This window comes from Pseudophryne corroboree, chromosome 2 (assembly GCF_028390025.1).
Source record: "Pseudophryne corroboree isolate aPseCor3 chromosome 2, aPseCor3.hap2, whole genome shotgun sequence".
NCBI classification, from domain to species: Eukaryota; Metazoa; Chordata; class Amphibia; order Anura; family Myobatrachidae; genus Pseudophryne; species Pseudophryne corroboree.
In genome coordinates this window covers 265,307,342-265,332,404 of record NC_086445.1, presented here as the reverse complement: position 1 = coordinate 265,332,404, position 25,063 = coordinate 265,307,342, and the positions used below count along the sequence as shown (strand labels likewise).

Genomic DNA, 25,063 nt, shown 5'->3' with positions numbered 1-25,063 from the left:
AGTGCGCCAGCGCGGTGCTATAGTAACGGGCGGCAATAGCGGGGGCGGGCGGTGTCGGATGTGCCTTTCCTCCCTGGGTGAATGTGCCGCCCCCGGACAACGGGGCGGGTATGATAAGGGAGGGGGAGTTAGCGACGCAGGCGCAGCAGTGAAGGAGCAAGAGGAAAGACACTGGTGAGCCGGGACGCGGTGGCCTTACATTTTTTTTTTTTTTTTAACTCCGCACCGCCCTTAAAGTGCCGGCGCCCATAGGCAGCTGCCTAAAGCTGCCTAGTGGTAGCGCCGGCCCTGGATGTAGGAGGTAACGAGAAACAAGTAAGAGTGCACAGTTATAGAGCAAGAGAGACATTATAGTGAAGCATTGTATAAAAATAATACATGGTTTGTAATGTTGTTCAGATGTATGATAAATGCTTTGTCCAAAAGTTACATGATTATTTTCCCATCGGGGCACTGTTATGGCTGATACTTATTTTATAGAGCAGGTAGTGTTGTACCTCACACTCTAGAGATGTGAGTCACTGTACCATTATTACACAGCTGATCCAAGGCAACAGCGGCCATGGTGTCTGGTGGTTGCTATTATACTGCATGCCATGCCTTTGAGCTATTTATAAATAGACACGTTGTGTGTGTGTGTGTGTGTGTGTGTGTGTGTGTGTGTGTGTGTGTGTGTGTGTGTGTGTCTAAACTTTGTTACTTTAACTTAACTATTCTCCAAGTATAATAGAAGTGGCTGGACTATGAGGATGTCTGTTCCATGATATCAATAGCTCAAATCTAGTATGTAAATTTGAATATTAAATACATTAATTGTTTAGTATAAGCTTTTGCATCGTATCTCTGCTTGGTGGGCCTACTAATAGGCCCTACACACTAGGCAATTGGCTGCCGAGGTGCCCGACGTATGACCCGGCGGGGGAGGGGGGGTGACGGGGCCGAGCATCGTTCATCGTTGGTGCCTAAACACTGAACGGTGTAGGGCATATACACGTATATACTCGAGTATAAGTCGACCCGAATATAAGCCGAGGCACCTAATTTTACCACAAAAACCTGGGAAAACTTATTGACTCGAGTATAAGCCTAGGGTGGGAAATGCAGCTCTAGCCGTACACAGCCCTCAGTGCCAGATATGCCCCCACAGTGCCAGATATGCCCCCACAGTGCCAGATATGCCCCCACAGTGCCAGATATGCCCCCACAGTGTCAGATATGCCCCCACAGTGCCAGATATGCCCTCATACTGCCAGATATGCCCCACAGTGTTTGATGTGCCAGATATGCCCTCATGCTGCCAAATATGCCCCACAGTGTCAGATGTGCAAGATATGCCCTGATGCTGCTGCCAGATGTGCCCCTCATGCTGCTGCCAGATGTGCCCCTCATGCTGCTGCCAGATGTGCCCCTCATGCTGCTGCCAGATGTGCCCCTCATGCTGCTGCCAGATATTCCCCTCATGCTGCTGCCAGATATGCCCTCATGCTGCTGCCAGATATGCCCCTCATGCTGCTGCCAGATATGCCCCTCATGCTGCTGCCAGATATGCCTCTCATGCTGCTGCCAGATAAGCCCCCTCCCCAAGTGCCAAATATGCTCCCCTAGTGCTGTTACTTACCCCTCCGTCGATCCCGCGCTGTCTTCTGAAGGAGGGACACGGAGCGCACAGCGCGCGGCTCTCCTGTGTCCCTCCTGCATCTCCGGCGGCCGCGGCAGGTCTATTAAAGGAAGTGCCGGTTCGTGATCAGAGGTCACGAACGGGTACTTCCTTTAATAGACCCGCCGCTGCCGCTGGAGATGCAGGAGGGACACAGGAAAGCCGCGCGCTGTGCGCTCCGTGTCCCTCCTTCACACTGCTCTGCCTGTCACTGTGCACTGACTCGAGTATAAGCCGAGGTGGCTTTTTCAGCACAAAAAAAAGTGCTGAAAAAGTCGGCTTATACTCGAGTATATACGGTAAGTCGAATTATCCAATCAATGTTGCACAGTTATGAATGGGATGCTGAATAATTGCCATTTCTGCAAAAATGTATGTAATTTGCATATGGTGTTATACAGCACTGATTTATACTATGCTTTGTTTCTAGCTTATTGCAATAATGTGTGATTTTTATTTTTTATGAGTTTGTCAGTTGTTCATGTATACAGCATAACTTAATGAAGGCAATCATTCCCTAATGTAAGCTAATACTAGATATTTTTTATTTGGGCTTAAAAGCTAAATGAATGATCCATGTCATGTCCCTCAGGCAGGTACAGACTGGGGCCAGAATTCGGCCCTGGAATTCTCTGCACGGGCAGCACGCGCACGACGGAGGGGCACACAGGCATAGCACATGGGGGCGTGCCACGAGTTTGGGGGGGGGGGGTTGCAGCACCCCCCCATTTTGGTTAAACTGCACAGTAAGGGCGGGGGTGTGCGGACACGGCGCACAAGATTGTGCCATCTCTGCGCGTTACAAACGAGTACTTCCACTGGCGGGGGCACAAACAGAGAGCCGGGTGCTGCGCTGCGCACAGACTTCCTGGCTTCTCTGTGACCGGACCAGCCCACCTGCCCATCTTGGCATTTGCCAAAAGTGCCAGATAGACAGTCCGGCCCTGCCCCAGGCATGATGCGGGATACTGTGTCCTCATAGGGCCTAATTCTGAGTTGGATGCACTTGCAACCTTCCTTGCCTTTTTTTTGGGCTGCAGTTGTGTAGGCAACTTTATGCTAATGCTGATACAGAGCGTAATGTGCAAAGACTGGGGGGTAGATTCATGAAGCACTGCAAAGAGTGGAAAAGTGAGCCAGTGAAGAAGTTGCCCATGGCAACCAATCGGCTTTGAAGTAACTTTTATTCAGTGCATTCTATAATATTATACATAGCAGCTGATAGGTTTTCTTCTCCACTCTTTTCTCTGCTTCACGCTTTGTACATTTTCAGATCCCACCATCACACCTTTAAAGCTTGCACCTGCCCATTGTTAATGCATGTTACTGTATCTTTCATGTATTGTAATACTTTTTCAAGAAAAACTGTTGTAGTGGCAGCACATGCAGCAAAGTACCTATGTTCAGTACTTTGAGCATGCGTCAGACGTGTAGTGTGCATGTGCAGTACAGGTCTGTGACATAGCATGCAGATCAGCATCAGACTGTCAGTGATTGATAGTCTGATGCCATTTGGGGCTGCAACGGCCTCAGTTTCCAAAAACGGAGGTGTGTAGCCCCCAATGTGGGGGAGTGACGAGGCCAAGATCTCACTTTGAAGATGTAGACTTCCTGGCCTCTTTGTTGCATCTGCAGCGGCTAGCTTGCACACCCCATAAGTCAAGCAGCAGGCTAATATTGTTGCAGATGATCCGATCACCAATGCAAGCAGGAGGCGTGACACCTGCTGCTGCATTACTATACTAGTGCTATCAATGCTTCTGTTTAAGCACAAGTGATAGCTACCCAGTCCACATCTGAATCAGGCTTATTGTCCTTCCACAGCAAAAAAATAAAACCAAATGATACCAGCAAGGTAGAAAAAAAACAGAACAAAATGGACCGACAGGAAAAAAAAGCAAACACAATGGCCCCCACAGGAAAACAAAACAGAACAAAACGCAATGGCATATCCCAACTTTGTATCCAACTGACACGGGGTGGGGGGTAGTTTGTTGGAACAAACACCGCTGCTTTGCATAGCACATAGCATGTGCATGTCCCTGCCATCTGTTCACAGGGTAGGGGGAGCCTGGGGGCTGCCCAGAAACTCGGAGAGTGCTGGGTGCCCCCCCACAGTGACGGGAATGTGGGTGCCACAAAGCTCTGCCCCTTTCCCTTAAGCTCCACCCCTTTGGCAGTTCCGCTACACTGACCACCAACGTTGGGAGGTATGCAATGGTCCTAGACAGCAAAACAAGCAAACACAGTGGCCCCTACAGGGAAAAAAAAACCCCACAGCCTCTGATAGGAAAAAAATAAAATACAATGGCCCCCACAAGATTAAAAAACAGTGGCACCCAACAGGATAAAAGCAAACACATTGGCCCCAACAAGAAAAAAATAAAATACAATGGCCCCCAACAGGAAAAAGAGGGGGGAAAAACACACTGGCCCCCACGGGGAATAGAATGCTCCTGCCCTCCACAGAAGACTGACCGGTTGCTGTATGCAGGGTGTGTGATAAACTGAAGAGGAGAGAGGGATTGCTCCATTGATCTATCACTGGTGCTGAGGGGCCCCTTTGGAGATTGGCTGTGCACAACACCTGCAGCTCCAGTAGGATTCCCCCATCAGCTGCCTGATGGGTGCTGGGGAGGGGCCCCCGAAAGGCAGCCTGGCTCCAGAACAATGGCACACCTTGCACATGTTGTAGTTATGTGGGCAATAAGGTGCTCCAACTTTGGGATTTTCTCAAGGTCGAGTTACACTTCCAGAAATGAGACGTGCATTCAGAGTAGGCAGCGAGGCAGGGCCTCCTCTGTCATACTCCCTCTCAAACTTAAGATTTTATTTAGAAACAATTAGAATAATACAAAGAAGATATTTATAACATAAACATCTTTGTTTATTGTAATCCTTTGTATAGTTAACACTCACCAGCTTTGTGGAGATCCATGGATCTGCAGGGAGACGAGAGATGAGGCAGCAACAGCTCTGCCAGGGTTCTACAGTCAATCATACACTGCTTTGCAGTGCTGGGGGCGGGGCCACACCAGAAGCAGTAAGGCTGCTGCCAAGCTGGAAGGGGGGTTTTGTGTGCACATGGATCCAGATCTGCAGGAACGGGATCCGGCCAGTGACACACAGGATTTCAATGGCAAAACTTGGCCGATATGTGTGGCCCAAGCCTAAAGCTGCACAGAAAGGGTGCTAATAGAGTCATGCCTCTGAGTGGGGGTTGTGCCTTGTGCACTGATGGACACCTGGATGTATCATGTGACCAGGAAGTGCGCTGTAGTTGGAGCTCAGTTAGCAGCAGCAAGAGAAGACCGGGATGCAGTTAGGAGACTCAATGGACCTGTAGCTTAGTGTAGTGAGGGGAGAGTTACAGTGAGTAGAGGGTGAGACACAGCGGCGTTTCTAGAGAGGAGGGGACCCGTGTGCAGACTCCGTGTGTGGGCCCCCTCCTCTCCTGTAGCTGTCTGCCACTGTCAACGCTGAGAATCTGGCACAGTGCAAGAGTCTACAGCGCCATGTGCAGGACTCCGAAAAATGGCTGCCGCGCCATCTTTCTGGAGTCCTGCGCATGCGCTGTAGACTCTGGCACTGTGACAGAGTCTCTAGCGCTCAGTGCGCTAGCAGCAGCGGTGACAGCTACGGGAGAGGAGGGGGCCCACACACAGTCACCGATGGACGCCAGAAAGGTAAGTATAGAAGAAATGTGTGCGGTGTGGGCCCCCTCTGGACTCAGGGGCCCATGTGCACCGCACACACTGCACCCATTATAGATATGCCAGTGGTGAGACAGGCTTTCAGCATTCAGACCTATTCCCATGTGTGCCTACCCAGCCATTTACCTTACCGCACGTCACTAATTTTATATTCCCACTACATACAGCTTCGGGTAATAACATTACAGTATGTTGGGGGTTTATAAATGACAATAATGTTACATTATACAGTCTGAAAGCAAACAGCCAGTATTTGGATATTCTGGTGAAGCAAAACCGTTTGCCAGACATTGAGGAGGCAGAGGTGACTTGTGTGACAAATTATAGCCTCCTGCACACAAAATGAAGTGAATAATTGCTAGGATAGAAATTCACTAGTACTGAAAAGATTGACATAAGCGGTTGGAATTACACTTAGCAATGAGGAAATGTAATACTTGGTTCTAATTATACGTGTAAGAAAAATAGACATTTCCTTGATATGTGATTTCCTGCAGCCACCATTTCTATTGCTTTGTTTAAACAGGTCCCCAAATACATGTTCTGTATATTCTTTTGTTGTGGGTGATACCCTCATAAAAATGTGGCAAGCTTTCACGTTTTGTGCAGAGGCTAAAAGGGGCATTCAGTGTGTATTGGTACTGTTCTGCTTTCCTGTCACTTTCAGCACCGTGATTACACAACACACTTTCTCCTGCACAGACTAGTACATAACAGTACACTACTGCAGACCCAGTCTGCACACATACATTATATATATATATATATATATAGATAGATACAGCTATAGTTATATATAAACTGTGGGTGATGTAAGACTTCCACCTCGTGTCTATGCTGACATCACAGGCACATGACAACCATGCTCCACGTTCCCCGTCTGATGACTTTATACACACGCTGCATATGGAATCTCTTCTGCCGTAAATATGCAGAGAATCCCAGGGAAGCCTCCCGCCCGTGCTATATCCGCCGCCTGATGACGTCCATTCGGGGTCTCCCCTCCCCTGGCTGCTATTTCAGAGCCGCGTCCCTCCAGCCGCCGGCCTATTAATAGCGGCTGGGGCTATTAATAGATCAAACAATGTGGCCTGCGTCATAGGAAACAGCGTGCGTCACCGGAGACATTCCAGGCCGGCCTGCCGGAAAGGCCACGCCCCCTCCTGCCTTCTATGGAGAGCGGAGTAGAATCACCCGCGTGCGTCATACGCCCCCCTGTGTCAAGGCGACGCCCCCTAGTGCGTCACAGAGGCTTTAATAGAATGTGGCTGCAGAGCTGGAGCACAGTGAGCTGAGCAGTGCAGCAGGGTCCGGGGAGGGAGACCGACAGCAGCAGCCGCAGCAGCACTACTCTGCAACACGCTGACCCCCGCGGACAGCCCACCCTGGGGACATCCAGCTGACACCTCTGGTATGTCATGACCGGTCCATGCAGCTCTCTCGGCATGCACATGTATGTCTTTTATAGCAGCATTATTCAGATGTCAGTGACAGATGGGCGCTCATCTATATTTATATATAGCTTGTTTTAGATGTATTTGGTGGTTTCGTTGGGTAACACCTAGAAGTAGGTCAGCATTGCAGCCATTTGATTCTTCTATTCTCATTTTTAATTGAGGATATTGCTGATGGGGAAAGAATAAAAATGGTGTTCTATTGTAGACCAATGGTTTGTTTTCTGTCACTTATATGTAATGTGTGCATTGTATTTCTTCCCATTGATTATTGCTAGTGGTTGCATTCTGCAGGTTAGATGCATTTTCAGAGTTTTATAGTTGGCACTCCTCTGCAGGTCTGGATGCTGGTACTGGGCTCAGCTCTTGGCTGTTTTGTGGCAACAGGTGCAGATTTATTGACACCCTGTGCCATGAGACCATATTCACTCAGGCAGCAGGCATCCACGTTATGTACAGTATAGATGCAGAATAACCTGCAAATGCTGCTCCTCCTGCTCATGTACAGAGTAGGATCCTTCTCTGTTCCTGTACAGTGAATGTGATACTTTCCAGTTTGCCTTGTATGTTCCAGTGTGCACCTGCACATGCAGCAGCTTCCACTTCTCCCACTAGGATCTGCAAAATAAATCTCAGCTTCTGGTTTTGCATCTTTACTGTTATACTGTATAGTTGCATTGCCTCTCTGCTCAGTGTAGTGGCAGTAAGTTATAGCATTAATACACCACTTAGAATAATATGCAGTCTAATGTGACTCCCTCTACAACACATCTGTTTGTTGACCATAGACAACTGTAGATGTAGCAACTTGCCAATGTTATCATATTTACCCATTAATGGATTTTTGATTTGTAATTAACGTCATGCTTTCAACTTTTTTTTTTTCTTTCTTTTTCATTTCTAATCTAAGCAGCCTGTGCACCATAAAACAAGGTGGTTTTTCATAGTGTTTTTTCCTATTTGTAGAAAGGATAAGATGCATTATATAGAAGTCTGGCCTATCGGGAGCCAATCTTCTGCAATGCTTTTGTGTTCCTGCACAAAGTGCTTTCTTGGCTCTATGCAGTCTCCTATCTCATGCTGCTGGCTGCATTTCCTCTAGGGAAAACTCTAACCTATAAGGATTCTAAAACCGTTTTATTGTGTTGTATTACAATGGTGTTTGTCAGCTTCTACACCGCAAAAGTAGCGGTAGCCCGGTAATGTACCCACACATGAGATGATTTTTATTTTGTTTACTTGAAAGCTAGTACTTTGCAGAAGTTAGTAATATAGTTGTTGGTTTTTAAAAAAAAAAAATTCTAGTGCACCTATTCATTTGGTTATACTAAATGGTTCTAAGCAGTGCAAGTGTAGTTGATCATAGTATACAACTCTAATGGATCCAGATGTTTGACTTTACAGACCAGAGAGCTGTAAATGCTGCAGCTGCTTCAGAAGCCCTTGGAATTCGGAGGCGTAAACAAAAACTGTGATGGGCGTCTGCTTGATGACGTTCCACTCTTTAGTGGCGTATGATTTACGGAAAATGCAGCTGCAGCTTCTCAATTATTTTACAGCAGCTGATATGCCTTTGTTAAATCCAATTATCCTGGCAGATCCCAGCTCTGTCTATAAATATGGTGACCACCCAGCGCTGACCTAATGTTTGGCTGTATTTTTCCCGATAGTCCACAACATCAACTGTCAAGCATCACCAAGTTGGGGAGCCGCTAATCTGCTTTTTGATGAAAAACCTTCCCAGCCACTTTAAAAAATAAATATATATATATATATATATATATATATATATATATATATATATATATATATATATATATATATATATATATATATATATATATATATATATATATATATATATATATTGTGGTGCACACTGTATCTAAGGCCAGGCATATGCCCAGCCCTTCCAATGCCTGTGGCAGAAATGATTCCATTTGCAAAGCACCATAATCCTTTGTTTATGGGTCGTCTGCACTTTTTTAGCATTATTAGCACTACTAAAATGTAAATGCTACTTATGTTTTCACAAACATATTGGAATTTTTAAATGAAATTCCATTCATTCACCAATATTTGCTATCCTAAACAGCGGTTTCATTACATTTGTAAAACACTCCTTAGCTGCCATGAAGATTTGTTTTTGCTGAATTGTTTCAATTAATTTAGAAATTGATTTAATGTATAGAGAATTAAGACCTAATAAAAAAATAAAAAATAAAATCCTGTTAATTCTAAAAATAAAATAAAATTATCACATTATCTGTATTTTTTTTTTTTACTTGCTTAGTTTACAGCCAGCCCCAATGGATATGCTTCCAAATGATACACCAAATATGACTTCTCTTTTACAGTATTGTCATCCAGGCTTTACAGCAATGTTAGCCTTATACAAGGTACAGGGAGTGAATTCTAATTTTTGTATGTAAGGATTTGTACAATGGCTGTACCGTTCAATGGACAAGTGTCAGAATGCAATCATGCAGTAATAACATGAGCCTATCTGGCTTAAGTTCAATGACTTGTAGTGTTGACAACTAAATTTATAGCACTTTGTGCTTAAAAAAGAAAGGACTGATACTTGCAATGTCAAAGGAGCCTTGTAGGACAGCATATTCCTGCAGAAATAGATCACTTGTTTCCGATTAAAGCCACACTGATGAGCCATTGGCATCGGCACCTGCTATTTGTCTTGTCATCGCTTCTGTTCTAAGTTTGGTTCCATAATGATCATTGTCCTGAGTGCTTTGTATGGTGAAATGTTTAATGTGGAGGTCAACTATTTCTTAACTACTGTTCAGCATGCTTTCCATTCTGCCTGGCAGGGTATGCTAAGACTTGTAGTTCACACCTTTTGCCCTAGTCTCCTAGTAAAAAATAATAAATATATATATATATATATATATATATATATATATATATATATATATATATATATATATATATATATATATATATATAATATAAATTTAAATATTGTAATTCTGTGTTGCGGAGTTCATATTTGTGCTAAATTGATTAACCCTTTACTTTTTTTCCTTTGTCTAGAAATGCCCTGTATTCAAACGCAGTATGGAAGTCTGTCCCAATGTGCAGGCCCCAGTGACAGTTATGTACCAGACATCTTGAACTCAGAGTTCAGTAAATTCACCATGGACCTTGTTAACAGTGAAATTGCAGCTTCCACTTCTTTGCCCAGTTTCAGCACCTTCATGGACGGTTACACTGGAGAATTTGATGCTTTTCTCTACCAGATACCTTCTTCAAACCCCCAATCCACGCTGAAGGTAGAGGAGTTTCAAGTGTTTGGCTGTTACCCAGGTTCCTTCACAAACCAGTTGGACGAAACCATGTCATCAAGCGGTTCGGATTATTATGGTAGCCCTTGCTCCATCCCATCTCCTTCTACCCCTGGTTTCCAGAATCCTCAAGTACCGACATGGGAGAGCTCTTACGGAGCCTACTCTCCAACTCAAAACTACGACAGCATGCGTCCATGGACTGAGCAGCAGAAAAACTGCATTCCACAGCCTTCGTTTTTCTCCTTTGGGACACAATCTCACAGCCCAAACATGGCTAATTCATTAAAAATGACTCAAGCTCCACATAGACTTGAACAGCAAGTTGTGGATCCTGATGTTTTTGCATTGGCACAAAACTCTTCAGCCGGATTTCCCACAATTCCCATTGGTCAGGGGCCTGTGGTACTGGACAGCTCTGTTTTATTGGATGGTCCTCTATCCCCTTCAAAAGCACGTAGTCCCAGTTCAAATGAGGGACGATGTGCTGTCTGTGGAGATAATGCTTCATGTCAGCATTACGGTGTGCGAACCTGTGAAGGATGCAAAGGTTTTTTTAAGGTAGGCATTAAATACTTGCTTTCCGCTGGTTGACTGTCATTGCTTTGACTAAATCTTGATTGCCTCACCTGTTGGTCTCCCAGGGTACTGGTTGCCCTGGCAGACTTGGCTGGTGGTCCTGGCACATGTATTTGGTTCTGTGCCACCCAGTCTTTGCGCTTCAGCTGATACGCGTTCCTAGGGATAAAGAAAGAGGGCTCGTCCCAAAACTGTCCTGTGGTGTTAAAAACCAGCTGTCCACCCCCGTGTACAGTTTCTTGGCCTGATTCTACAGCAGTTGATCATCTCTGCTGTCTTTTCTTAACGTCAACTGGTAGGATTGAGCAGGGGCAAACTGGGGATAAGAGGAGGAACCCTACACCAATTAGACAGTGGCCAGGGGACCAGAAGTTTCCATTAGGCAGCAGGTGTTGGAACGGTGTGAGATAAACTGCAACGTTAACCCTTCCATGACAGAGCGGCTAGGAGTTGCAGAGGCTATAGAAACCATGCACAATAATTTTTAGTTGTCTCATTCAGTTCACACTATTTCACATTCAGTATGAATTTGTTTAAAAAAAAAAAGGAAAAATAAGTGCTTAACATATTAAAATATAAAAATGATTAAATGTTAAATAAAGTAGTCTTTGCATAGCCCATGAAGCATGAAAAGAGGCAAGTTCCCTATACTGTATGTTGCATATTAAATAAACCTAGGAAAACATGCAGTATTGTTTCTTGCTTAAAAGGTACAAGCCTGTTTTATATCCAAAGTTTTTCGTGAATCCTTTGGTGCTAAAGTGCCACATTGACTACATTTAATTTGTCACATCACAACAGACTCTTTCAGTATCTGGTTGGTCTTCTCCCACTTTAAATGTATTTTGGCTGGTGTCCCTCACATTTGCAGTAATCAATCTCAATATTTCTAGCGTGAGCTAACTGTCTACAGTTTCAGCCAGTCACCAAATAATTTGCTTTTGCACATCTTAGTCTAGGCCCATCTGCATTGTAGTTAAAGCAGGTGCTTTAGAAAAGATGCTTGTCTAATTAATATAGGTGAATCACTGCCTTTTGCTTGGAGCCAAATGTCAATTTGATATTAGGAACAGTCCGACACTAGAGAAATGTTACAAAAATAAATGAGAACAGACGGGGCTTTGTGTTGGTCTGGCATCTTGCTTCCCGTGACAATTGTTGTCTTTTCTCCCCACAGAGGACTGTACAAAAAAATGCCAAGTACATCTGCTTGGCTAACAAGGACTGTCCCGTGGATAAAAGGCGAAGGAATCGCTGCCAGTTCTGTCGCTTTCAAAAATGCCTTGCAGTCGGAATGGTCAAAGAAGGTAGGTAGTTCTCCAAATTCTCATTTTATCATTGATCACATTATGTGCAGAGACCATAACACTAATTAGAAATACAAGTGCAGGAACTCTTAACATTATAAATACAAACTTATAAATCGCTAAATAAAATATTCTATTAAACTTGCGCATATGGGGTGGTTCTATATGATTTGGAGAGAAAATTAACTAAAAAGATACAAAGATTTTGTTTCAAGTAGATTACAAAACGCGTTAACTTCGTTTTGTTGCCATTCCTATCATCAGTCTTTGTGTAAAGTCTGTATAGGTGTAATGTTTTTTGGAGTTAAACCATGCCCAATTGCCTCATTAGCACATCTCTTGTCCTACGTGACTTGAAAATGAAAATCCATTTTAACCCCATTAATGAAGTGACTAAGGGGGAATGTACTAAGCAGTGATAAAAGTGAAGTTGCCCATGGCAACCAATCAGTATTGATGTAACATTTATAATTTGCATAATATAAAAGTACACAGAGCAGCTGATTGGTTGCCACAGGCAACTTCTCCACTGGCTCACTTTATCACTGCTTAGTACATGTCCCCCCGCCCCCCTTATTGTTTTATTTATTAAATGAACATAATTTGTATAGCATATTCCCCATTATGCATGGTTGTATTTTCTTTTAGAGTGTAAATGTGCATCCTTTTGAGTGTCATGTGATTATTAGTCATGATGTCCATTATAAACACAAGCTTGTACTATTTTACTTTTTTTTTTTTTTTTTGTGAAGAACATAGGGAGTTTTACTACCACCCATTAATGTAACATAAAATTTGGTAATCTACAATTTTAAAACTTGAATGTGTAAGTTTTAAGCAATATCCAAGAATATTTGTGCAACTTTATAAAAAGAGTTCTTTGCAGTTTGCACTGATGAAAATTGTTTATTTTTCAGTTGTGCGTACAGACAGCTTAAAAGGCAGGAGGGGTCGCCTCCCATCTAAACCAAAGCAAGTTTCAGAGTGTTCTTCTCCAATTAGTCTTATAAATTCGCTGGTGAGAGCTCACATTGACACCATCCCCAGTTCCACAAATCTGGATTTTTCTCAGGTAAGACACCAAGTCATGTTCTCTCTACTTGTTTTAAAGTTGTTAGGACATCTCATAGTGAACCACAGTTTTATATATTTTAAACACTCTTTTTTTATAAGGTTTTCTTTAGTAATGTATATTTGTATATAGTTGGGATATCTGTAATCTTACAGCTTTAATAAATCCTGCTACTGCGTTGGTCTATTATCCTTTTTTAACTTCTAGAATCACTCTGAATCTATCTTTTTGCTCTGGATGTTGCTAGAATTCAGGCTTGATTCTGTAGAAACCACAGAACTTGGAACAGAAGCCTAGCATGGCATAATATAATTTTAATATAGTCATAAATCATTCATGGACAGATTAACTTTAGTTTTAATTAAACATGTTTTTGTTCCTTTGGGTAATGTTTATTCAGCTAAAGTTTTACATTATGGCAAGTTGACAAATTATGGAAATTTAATGATATTCTTTAGTGGATATTGAATAATATTTAGTAGCATTACCTTTTTCCTTATCTAGTAAAATTATTTGTGAAAAGGAAATTTCTGTTTTTGTTTCTCTCGACCTCACTGCCATGTTGTTTCCACATTAGTACCGGGAGAATGTCCCCATCCTGTTGGAGAAGGAGAATCCTGTTGACGTGCAGCAGTTCTATGACCTTCTATCTGGTTCCTTGGAAGTAATTCGCAAATGGGCAGAGAAAATCCAGGGATTCCTAGAGCTACCCAAAGAAGACCAGGACCTTCTGCTGGAGTCTTCTTTCTTGGAGCTCTTCATCCTACGACTTGCTTACAGGTAAACGATCTGTCACTCGCTGGATTGTGTTCAGAGCTGCTAATCCTGTCCTCACAATGGGCAGGTTAAGCAATAATAAACAAGTTAGAAAAGATGGACTTTTTCTTCATTAGGCGAATCTCAATTCTTCATCAATGAAGAAGCTAAAGCCAGCAGGAGTCAAAATAAAGGAAAATTCATAGAACGTTTACCATTAAGCTTGTATCCGGTGCTCTTTTTGCAACAAAGTATTTAATTGGGTGCCTATTTTATATGTACTTGAACTGATTTCTTGGTAATCAGTGTGCACCTGATAGCATTATTAAAGCAATACAAAAACAAACCCTTGAGGCTTCAACAAGTTTAGTCATGGAAATAACATCATGTGCTCCCTAGTGGTCTTTCAAAATAATTTTTTTTTTAGGCAGGATTAGTGATTCTTCTAGGTGCATGGACATGTATAGTATACATGGACATACACTACCACGCCTTTTTTTTTTTTTTTTTGCCTCCCATGTCGTAAAATATGGCTATTATCACATTCTGTATTTGCGCTTTTGACCATACTTTGTTCCTTGTGTGACCATATGACTTCTTTCTCTGCAAACAGTTCCAAGCCAGAGGAAGGGAAGTTAATATTTTGCAATGGATTGGTGCTTCACCGTATGCAGTGTGTCCGAGGCTTTGGGGAGTGGATAGACTCCATAATAGATTTCTCCCACAGTCTCCAGCGTATGAACATTGATGTCCCATCTTTTTCCTGCCTCTCTGCCCTTGTTATCATTACAGGTAAGTCTCAGAATTTAGCTTGGCCATTTATAGGCAACTCTCTGACACTAAGAAACTACATTCACAATATGCCTTTCACTCGTACTAAGGGGCAGATGTTCTTGAAGAGGAAAAAGTGCCAGCCAATCAGATCCTAACTGTCACGTTACAGGCTGTGTTTGAAAAATGACAGGAGCTGATTGGTAGTTTTTCTCTCTCCACTTTATCACTCTTTGAATGTCCACACTGCCAGAGGTTCTGAATATTCATTTGTTTGAAAGTTCTTGAACAACAGTGTAAAACAAAATGTAGCTTAAATGGTTTAATTAGCAAAGAAAATAACACAATTGGGCGCTAGTGTTTTAATCAAACGCTAGCCGCACGTTCCTGGGGCCTGGTTCTTATGCCACCAATTAAATATAACAAGAAAGAACAAAAAAACTTTGGAACTGCGCTTAGCATTTAATTATAGCTATTTATTTTTTACCACAATAAAATATAAAAATATATAAAAATGTATATAATTGTACAATTACCGGCCGGATTTCTTTATAATATACAAATCAAGACATAAAACATTTAATGTATCCAAAATATGCATCTATTGCACAAAGAGAAATTTTTCTCCTAAAAACATGTATTTAAATCTTAAATACATGTTTTTAGGAGAAAAATTTATCTTTGTGCAATAGATGCATATTTTGCTAAGCGCAGTTCCAAAGTTTTTTTTTGTTCTTAAATGGTTTAAATAGGGAGAAAGGAATCAAAATATAGCAATGCAATAAATCCAAAACACAGCATTCCTGTAGCCAAATACCAGTATATCACCCAGGGACCGCCACCATCACTTGTATATGTAACATTGGATACCAAGATGTAGATGTATTACATCATAAGAGATGACAGCAGAGCATACATACAGATGTACCCTCATACAATATTACTGCAGTCGCGCCAAACATCTTTTTGACGCAATTAGAAGAAAAGACCTAGGTGTAAATAGGAGTAAAAAAACCTTTTCTCTGACGTCCTAGTGGATGCTGGGACTTCCGTAAGGACCATGGGGAATAGCGGCTCCGCAGGAGACTGGGCACAAAAAGTAAAAGCTTTAGGACTACCTGGTCTGCACTGGCTCCTCCCCCTATGACCCTCCTCCAAGCCTCAGTTAGATTTTTGTGCCCGAACGAGAAGGGTGCAATCTAGGTGGCTCTCCTGAGCTGCTTAGAAGTAAAAGTTTAAATAGGTTTTTTATTTTCAGTGAGTCCTGCTGGCAACAGGCTCACTGCATCGTGGGACTAAGGGGAGAAGAAGCGAACTCACCTGCATGCAGAGTGGATTGGGCTTCTTGGCTACTGGACATTAGCTCCAGAGGGACGATCACAGGTTCAGCCTGGATGGGTCCCGGAGCCGCGCCGCCGGCCCCCTTACAGAGCCAGAAGAGCGAAGAGGTCCGGAGAAATCGGCGGCAGAAGACTTTCCTGTCTTCAGATAAGGTAGCGCACAGCACTGCAGCTGTGCGCCATTGCTCTCAGCACACTTCACACTCCGGTCACTGAGGGTGCAGGGCGCTGGGGGGGAGCGCCCTGAGACGCAATAAAACATGTTTAAACCTTATATGGCTAAAGAAATACATCACATATAGCTCCTGGGCTATATGGATGCATTTCACCCCTGCCAGTTTTCCTAAAAAAAGCGGGAGAAAAGGCCGCCGTGAAGGGGGCGGAGCCTATCTCCTCAGCACACAAGCGCCATTTTCCCTCACAGTTCTGCTGGAAGGAAGGCTCCCAGACTCTCCCCTGCAGTCCTGCTACAGAATCAGGGTAAAACAAGAGAGGGGGGGCACTATTGGCTGCTAATATAAAACAGCAGCTATAAAGGGAGTAACACTTACATAAGGTTATCCCTGTATATATATATATAGCGCTCTGGTGTGTGCTGGCAAACTCTCCCTCTGTCTCCCCAAAGGGCTCGTGGGGTCCTGTCCTCTTTCAGAGCATTCCCTGTGTGTGTGCTGGGTGTCGGTACGATTGTGTCGACATGTATGAGGAGGAAAATGATGTGGAAGCAGAGCAATTGCCTGTGTTAGTGATGTCACCCCCTAGGGAGTCGACACCTGACTGGATGGTCGTGTTTAAAGAATTACGTGACAGTGTCAGCACTTTGCAAAAAACTGTTGACGACAGACAGCCGGCAAATCAATTAGTGCCTGTTCAGGCGTCTCAGACACCGTCGGGGGCGCTAAAACGCCCGTTACCTCAGATGGTCGACACAGACCCAGACACGGATACTGAATCCAGTGTCGACGGTGAGGAGACAAACGTAATGTCCAGTAGGGCCACACGTTACATGATCACGGCAATGAAGGAGGCATTGACTATTTCTGACACTACAAGTACCACAAAAAAGGGTATTATGTGGGGTGTGAAAACTACCAGTAGTTTTTCCTGAATCAGATGAATTAAATGAGGTGTGTGATAAAGCGTGGTTTTCCCCCGATAAAAAAACTGCTGATTTCTAATAAATTATTGGCACTATACCCTTTCCCGCCAGAGGTTAGGGCACGTTGGGAAACACCCCCTAGGGTAGATAAGGCGCTCACACGCTTATCAAAACAAGTGGCGTTACCGTCTCCCGATACGGCCGCCCTTAAGGAACCAGCTGATAGAAGGCTGGAAAATATCCTAAAAGGTATATACACACATACTGGTGTTATACTGCGACCAGCAATCGCCTCAGCCTGGATGTGCAGTGCTGGAGTGGCTTGGTCGGATTCCCTGACTGAAAATATTGATACCCTGGATAGGGACAGTATATTATTAACTATAGAGCATTTAAAGGATGCATTACTATATATGCGAGATGCACAGAGGGATATTTGCACCCTGGCATCTAGAGTGAGTGCGATGTCCATTTCTGCCAGAAGAGCGTTATGGACGCGACAGTGGTCAGGTGATGCGGATTCCAAACGACATATGGAAGTATTGCCGTATAAAGGGGAGGAGTTATTTGGGGTCGGTCTATCGGACCTGGTGGCCACGGCAATGGCTGGAAAATCCACCTTTTTACCCCAGGTCACCTCTCAGCAGAAAAAGACACCGTCTTTTCAAACTCAGTCCTTTCGTTCCCATAAGGGCAAGCGGGCAAAAGGCCACTCATTTCTGCCCCGGGGCAGAGGAAGGGAAAAAAGACTGCACCAGGCAGCCTCTTCCCAGGAGCAGAAGCCCTCCCCCGCTTCTGCCAAGTCTTCAGCATGACGCTGGGGCCTTACAAGCGGACTCAGGCACGGTGGGGGTCCGTCTCAAGAATTTCAGAGCGCAGTGGGCTCACTCGCAAGTGGACCCCTGGATCCTGCAGGTAGTATCACAGGGGTACAAATTGGAATTCGAGACGTCTCCCCCTCGCCGGTTCCTGAAGTCTGCTCTACCAACGTCTCCCTCCGACAGGGAGGCGGTAGTGGAAGCTATTCACAAGCTGTATTCCCAGCAGGTGATAATCAAGGTACCCCTCCTACAACAGGGAAAGGGGTATTATTCCACGCTATTTGTGGTACCGAAGCCGGACGGCTCGGTGAGACCAATTTTAAATCTAAAATCCTTGAACACTTACATAAAAAGGTTCAAATTCAAGATGGAGTCACTCAGAGCAGTGATGGCGAACCTGGAAGAAGGGGACTATATGGTGTCTCTGGACATCAAAGATGCTTATCTCCATGTCCCAATCTACCCTTCTCACCAAGGGTACCTCAGGTTTGTGGTACAAAACTGTCATTATCAGTTTCAGACGCTGCCGTTTGGATTGTCCACGGCACCACGGGTCTTTACCAAGGTAATGGCCGAAATGATGATTCTTCTTCGAAGAAAAGGCGTCTTAATTATCCCTTACTTGGACGATCTCCTGATAAGGGCAAGGTCCAGGGAACAGTTAGAGGTCGGAGTAGCACTATCTCAGGTAGTGCTACGTCAGCACGGGTGGATCCTAAATATCCCAAAATCACAGCTGATTCCAACAACACGTCTACTGTTCCTGGGGATGATTCTGGACACAGTCCAGAAAAAGGTGTTTCTCCCGGAGGAGAAGGCCAGGGAGTTATCCGAGCTAGTCAGGAAACTCCTAAAACCAGGCCAAGTGTCAGTGCATCAATGCACGAGAGTCCTGGGAAAAATGGTGGCTTCTTACGAAGCGATTCCATTCGGAAGATTCCATGCAAGAACTTTTCAGTGGGATCTGCTGGACAAATGGTCCGGATCGCATCTTCAGATGCATCAGCGGATAACCCTATCTCCAAGGACAAGGGCGTCTCTCTCCTGTGGTGGTTACAGAGTGCTCATCTTCTAGAGGGCCACAGATTCGGCATTCAGGATTGGATGCTGGTGACCACCGATGCCAGCCTGAGAGGCTGGGGAGCAGTCACACAGGGACGAAATTTCCAGGGCTTGTGGTCAAGCATGGAAACGTCTCTTCACATAAATATCCTGGAACTAAGGGCCATTTACAATGCCCTAAGTCAAGCAAGGCCTCTGCTTCAGGGTCAGTCGGTATTGATTCAATCGGACAACATCACGGCAGTCGCCCACGTCAACAGACAGGGCGGCACAAGAAGCAGGAGGGCAATGGCAGAAGCTGCAAGGATTCTTCGCTGGGCGGAAAATCATGTGGTGGCACTGTCAGCAGTGTTCATTCCGGGAGTGGACAACTGGGAAGCAGACTTCCTCAGCAGACACGACCTCCACCCGGGGGAGTGGGGACTTCACCCAGAAGTCTTTCAAGTGATTGTAAACCGTTGGGAAAAACCAAAGGTGGACATGATGGCGTCCCGTCTCAACAAAAAACTGGACAGATATTGCGCCAGGTCAAGGGACCCTCAGGCAATAGCGGTGGACGCTCTGGTAACACCGTGGGTGTACCAGTCGGTGTATGTGTTCCCTCCTCTGCCTCTCATTCCAAAAGTACTGAGAATCATAAGAAGGAGAGGAGTGAAGACTATACTCGTGGCTCCGGATTGGCCAAGAAGAACTTGGTACCCGGAACTGCAAGAGATGCTCACGGAGGACCTGTGGCCTCTACCTCTAAGAAAGGACCTGCTCCAGCAGGGACCTTGTCTGTTCCAAGACTTACCGCGGCTGCGTTTGACGGCATGGCGGTTGAACGCCGGATCCTGATGGAAAAAGGCATTCCAGATGAAGTCATCCCTACCCTGATCAAAGCCAGGAAGGATGTAACTGCGAAACATTATCACCGCATTTGGCGAAAATATGTTTCCTGGTGTGAGGCTAAGAAGGCCCCCACAGAGGAATTTCAACTGGGTCGTTTCCTGCATTTCCTGCAAGCAGGACTGTCTATGGGCCTAAAATTAGGATCCATTAAGGTTCAAATTTCGGCCCTGTCGATCTTCTTCCAGAAAGAACTGGCTTCATTGCCTGAAGTTCAGACGTTTGTCAAGGGGGTACTGCATATACAACCTCCTTTTGTGCCACCAGTGGCACCTTGGGATCTCAATGTAGTTTTAGGGTTCCTAAAATCACATTGGTTTGAACCACTCACCACTGTGGAATTAAAATATCTCACATGGAAGGTGGTCATGCTGTTAGCTCTGGCGTCAGCCAGGCGTGTCTCAGAAATGGCGGCTTTGTCATATAAAAGCCCTTACCTAATTTTTCATTCAGACAGGGCAGAATTGAGGACTCGTCCTCAATTTCTCCCTAAGGTGGTTTCAGCGTTTCACATGAACCAACCTATTGTGGTGCCTGCGGCTACTAGGGACTTGGAGGACTCCAAGTTGTTGGACGTAGTCAGGGCCCTGAAAATATATGTTTCCAGGACAGCTGGAGTCAGAAAATCTGACTCGCTGTTTATCCTGTATGCACCCAACAAGCAGGGTGCTCCTGCTTCTAAGCAGACGATTGCTCATTGGATTTGTAGTACAATTCAGCTTGCACATTCTGTGGCAGGACTGCCACAGCCAAAATCTGTTAAAGCCCATTCCACAAGAAAAGTGGGCTCATCTTGGGCGGCTGCCCGAGGGGTCTCGGCCTTACAACTTTGCCGAGCAGCTACTTGGTCAGGGGCAAACACGTTTGCAAAATTTTACAAATTCGATACCCTGGCTGAGGAGGACCTGGAGTTCTCTCATTCGGTGCTGCAGAGTCATCCGCACTCTCCCGCCCGTTTGGGAGCTTTGGTATAATCCCCATGGTCCTTACGGAAGTCCCAGCATCCACTAGGACGTTAGAGAAAATAAGAATTTACTTACCGATAATTCTATTTCTCATAGTCCGTAGTGGATGCTGGGCGCCCATCCCAAGTGCGGATTGTCTGCAATACTTGTATGTAGTTATTGTTACAAAAAATCGGGTTGTTTATTGTTGTGAGCCATCTTTTCAGAGGCTCCTACGTTTATCATACTGTTAACTGGGTTCAGATCACAGGTTGTACAGTGTGATTGGTGTGGCTGGTATGAGTCTTACCCGGGATTCAAAATCCTTCCTTATTATGTACGCTCGTCCGGGCACAGTATCCTAACTGAGGCTTGGAGGAGGGTCATAGGGGGAGGAGCCAGTGCACACCAGCTAGTCTAAAGCTTTTACTTTTTGTGCCCAGTCTCCTGCGGAGCCGCTATTCCCCATGGTCCTTACGGAAGTCCCAGCATCCACTACGGACTATGAGAAATAGAATTATCGGTAAGTAAATTCTTATTTTTAAATCCCTGCAGCTGTTATGTAGTCACTAAATGTTCAAGAGAAATCTGAGAAGGATAGCACTGGGGAACAAAAGGGTGCAGTTTACTAAAGTAAGTTTGCTAAAAATTAATTAAATCCCTGGGAAAAAAACGTTTATATTATTAAGGTACAGTATAATAACACATTTCTAATGAATAGTATAATATGCTACGGAAGGAACACATACTAAAACCTGGCGGATCGGGATGTCGGCTGACCATGGCGTGCCGACAGAGGGGGGTTAGTATTTCTACCCTAACCTTAACCCTCCGGGGGCGTTGCGGCTACGGTTAACCCTCAGGGGGTGTCTGCTAACCACCCTCCCTAGTGCTTAACCCTTCACCACCCTAAGCCCTAACTCTGATCCCTGATACTCACCTTCGAGATGTCTGCTGTCAGTGGTCCAGCGCCGATCTCCTGAATGGTGTTGGGAATCCGCCGTCTGTCACGTGACCACCGGCATCCCGACAGCTGGGATGCTGAACGCATACAGAAGTCACCTATAAAATTGTAGACGTATGAGCCTTAAATTAACTTCTCTGTGGAGTTCCAAATTTGAACTTTTTCAATTTTAGGGGGAGTATCCATTTAGAGGTAAAGAAACAGAGCGTGAAAAACGTCCGATTTTCCCAATGTTTCACCAGTATTTTTTTTACAGGTATTTTTTATTCAATTTGGTCGCCTGTAAAACAATACATTATCTTCTGAAAACACACAAGTTCAGTGAATCCTGTGTGTCTTCAGTAGAAACCGCCCCGTATTTGGATGAAAAGGAGGCTGTTTCCGGGGATTTGGTTCCGCCTGCCTGAGGCAGGTGAAACAAAATCCCTAAAAAGCTGGTTTGAGCCGCAGCTTTACAGTTCTAATTGGACAACCCCCGGCGAGACAATTAGCTGCAGTTGGATATCCCCCATAGTGTCTCATATTGCGGCATTTGAAATACGGTATCCGTTGTATCAGCAGAAAAGGGAGCATTTAAAGAGACAGGGGCAGACGTACTAAGCCTTAGAGAGAGAGAGTGTCAACCAATCAACTCTACTGCCATGTTACAGGCTGTGTTTTTAAAATGACTGGAGCTAATTGGTAGTTTAGCTCTCTCCACTATATCACTCTCCAAGGTTTAGTACATCTGACACACAGCCTGGTTTATACTGTGATGAGATAATGATGCCAAAGCAATCTATCTCTCCTCCACAACTGGATAATAAATATTGGACTCTTTGAAAGTGTGTTGGCACTTACATTAAGTCGCTTCTCTTGTATGGTAAAGGCTCCGGCTCCGTGTAGGTTGTGGTAACTGCTGTGTTTTTGCGACTAGTGGCTTGCAGATGTCTGAGCCTCAGTTAGCATACCAGTAGAAGAGTGCACAGATACAGATGGCAGAAACCTTCACTCAACCTGCTAAGGGAGTGTAGCTGTAGCTCCTGAGGTACTGTCTCTGTGTTAGATGGAAAGTCACTAGTACAGTAGCTCCTAACTTTCCAGTGCAGGGAGCAAGCAGTCCAGATATCGGGTGCAGTTCTCACAAAGAAGGCTTTCAAGAATATATCCAGTTGCTGTGTGAAATGCAGGCTGTGTTTAAATGCTGCAGTACAGACTTATCACAATGAACAGTAGATGGTCTTAGTCTCATCCTTTCTCGACACGCCAGGTCCCATGTGACTCTTCTTGTGCTGAGCGTCTTCTTTTACTTTAATGTGGGTCTGAATTGCAATGCGATGCAACTAAAGTGCCTGCACTGATTAATTTCATATGCAACACTTGAAAATCTATGTGCGACTGAATCTGTATATGAAGTGCTGTGATGCAATGACCACGGCTTTTGCGCACGCCAAGTTCTGTTGTACTTCGTATACAGGTTCAGACCCAGACTCACACAGATATGTGTTGTGTATCAAATTAATCAGTGCAGGCTCGTAAAGTGGTATTGTCACGTGGTAATTGCGATTAAGACCCACATTTGAGTGAAGAAAACATCTGGCGCTGCATGGCGTGTTGAGGCTAGGTGTACGAGGACACATCTGTACTCATGCACAGCTGTAGGCTTGTGCTACCACATACAGATAGTATAAAGTTGTGCAGTACTTCTGAAATTGTGTAATTGCCATTTTTGTACACCCAAAAAACAAAACTAACCACTTTTATTTTTGGTCTCCATTGCAGACAGACATGGATTGAAAGAGCCTAAGAAAGTGGAGGAACTTCAGAGTCGTATTATTAACTGCCTTAAAGAGCATGTACCATCACCACTGAATGAGCAGAACAGATCCAACTGTCTGTCCAAGTTACTGGGAAAACTCCCTGAGCTCCGCACACTCTGCACGCAGGGTCTTCAGCGCATATTTTACCTGAAATTAGAGGACCTAGTACCACCGCCTCCAATTGTAGAAAAAATATTCATGGACACACTACCTTTCTAAGCAAACATTGCACTTTTCTTACAAATCCAGAGAGAAGGAAACCCACACTTGGGAGATGGAGATGTATACTGTTACAAACTCGTGGAACCTTTTCTTTGACATTAGGTGCCTAACCCAGTCGATCCTGTCCTTGGTGGGATCTTCTGGGTCTTATATGAAGACTTCATTTTTATTCTAGAAAATCCAATTGTGCCTTTGGCTAAGACAGACTTTGTACTTGTTCGTCTTTTTGTTTCACATTCAAAAGTATTTTGTAACTTTTTTTTGTTTTTGTTTTTTTTCAAAATACTTTTACAATTCACGTGGCTCCTAAACTGCCTTTCCTACAGCACTCCAGAACTAGACCAGTCCTTTGCCACAGACTCTAAAGCAAAGCAGTGGGAGACGGACCTCATCTGCCCTGTCCGGATTCCCATCTGTTTTGAAACGGCAAAAGAAATGGACCCTTTTTCAGTCACAGCCAGTTTGTAAAGTCTTGTATATAAATGAAGAGCAAACTGTATATAGTATTAAAATGCAAAGCTACCCCTTGTAATGGTCACTATGGTTTCCACAGTGTTCTGGGCTGTGTGTATATATGTGTAATTTTTAAAAAGAAACATTTATATTTGTGTACCTTACTGGATTTACAGTATGTGTTTTTTCTGATTAATATATATTTAATATATTGAATAAAAAATACTGTAATAGTAGCAAACACTTCTTTGGCACATTTTCCTAGGTTTTTCATGACCTTTAATGAGTGGTTTTTATATACATACTGTAGACCAGAGCATTTTCTCGTCCATGTAAAGGGGTAATTCAGATCTGATTGCAACAGCAAATTTGTTAGCATTTGGGCAAAACCATATGCACTGCTGGTGTGGCAGATATAACATGTGCAGAGAGAGTTAGATTTGGGTGGGTTATTTTGTTTCTGTGCAGGGTAAATACTAGCTGCTTTATTTTTACACTGCAATTGAAATTTCAGATTGAACATACCCCACCCAAGTCTAACTTTCTCTGCACATGCTATATTTGCCCCCTCTGCAGTGCACATGGTTTTTGCCCATTAGCTAACAAATTTGCTGCTGCGATCAGATCTGAATTAGACCCTAAATGTGGCATCCCTTAGTATCATGTGACTGTCAGTAACTGAAGGCTTGTTGCATCAATGCCCACTGCTATAGAAATGGTCTCCTGTCACTCTGGTCTAAACACGTTATTGTCTGTTCTGTTACCTAGATGGTGTAATGGTTAGTTTGCTGCTTCACAGCACTGAGGGCGTGGGTTCAATTGCCACCATGCCCTAACTGTGTGGAGTTTGTATATTCTCC

At 44.2% G+C, this 25,063-nt stretch overlaps 1 protein-coding gene and 1 long non-coding RNA gene across 4 annotated transcripts in view; one reads left to right on the top strand and one right to left on the bottom strand.

The window, feature by feature from the left end:
- LOC135015167 (uncharacterized) overlaps nt 1-6,526 on the bottom strand; it is a 21,778-nt gene extending 15,252 nt beyond the window's left edge. The window contains exon 1 of the long non-coding RNA XR_010213520.1: nt 6,196-6,526. This is a non-coding gene — a long non-coding RNA (uncharacterized LOC135015167). The remainder of the gene's footprint in view (nt 1-6,195) is intronic.
- NR4A1 (nuclear receptor subfamily 4 group A member 1) overlaps nt 1-24,444 on the top strand; it is an 85,153-nt gene extending 60,709 nt beyond the window's left edge. Inside the window, exons 1-7 of one of the 3 annotated variants that reach the window (XM_063952780.1) lie at nt 6,638-6,781; nt 9,876-10,687; nt 11,883-12,012; nt 12,930-13,084; nt 13,662-13,864; nt 14,454-14,632; nt 23,491-24,444. In XM_063952780.1, the coding sequence (XP_063808850.1) occupies nt 9,878-10,687; nt 11,883-12,012; nt 12,930-13,084; nt 13,662-13,864; nt 14,454-14,632; nt 23,491-23,747 (1,734 nt within the window). In that variant the 5' untranslated portion in view covers nt 6,638-6,781; nt 9,876-9,877 and the 3' untranslated portion in view covers nt 23,748-24,444. Of the gene's footprint in view, nt 1-6,637; nt 6,824-9,875; nt 10,688-11,882; nt 12,013-12,929; nt 13,085-13,661; nt 13,865-14,453; nt 14,633-23,490 lie in introns of those variants that run through there. The other 2 variants (XM_063952781.1, XM_063952782.1) reach the window with 2 other exon arrangements.
- Nucleotides 24,445-25,063: the final 619 nt, after the last annotated feature.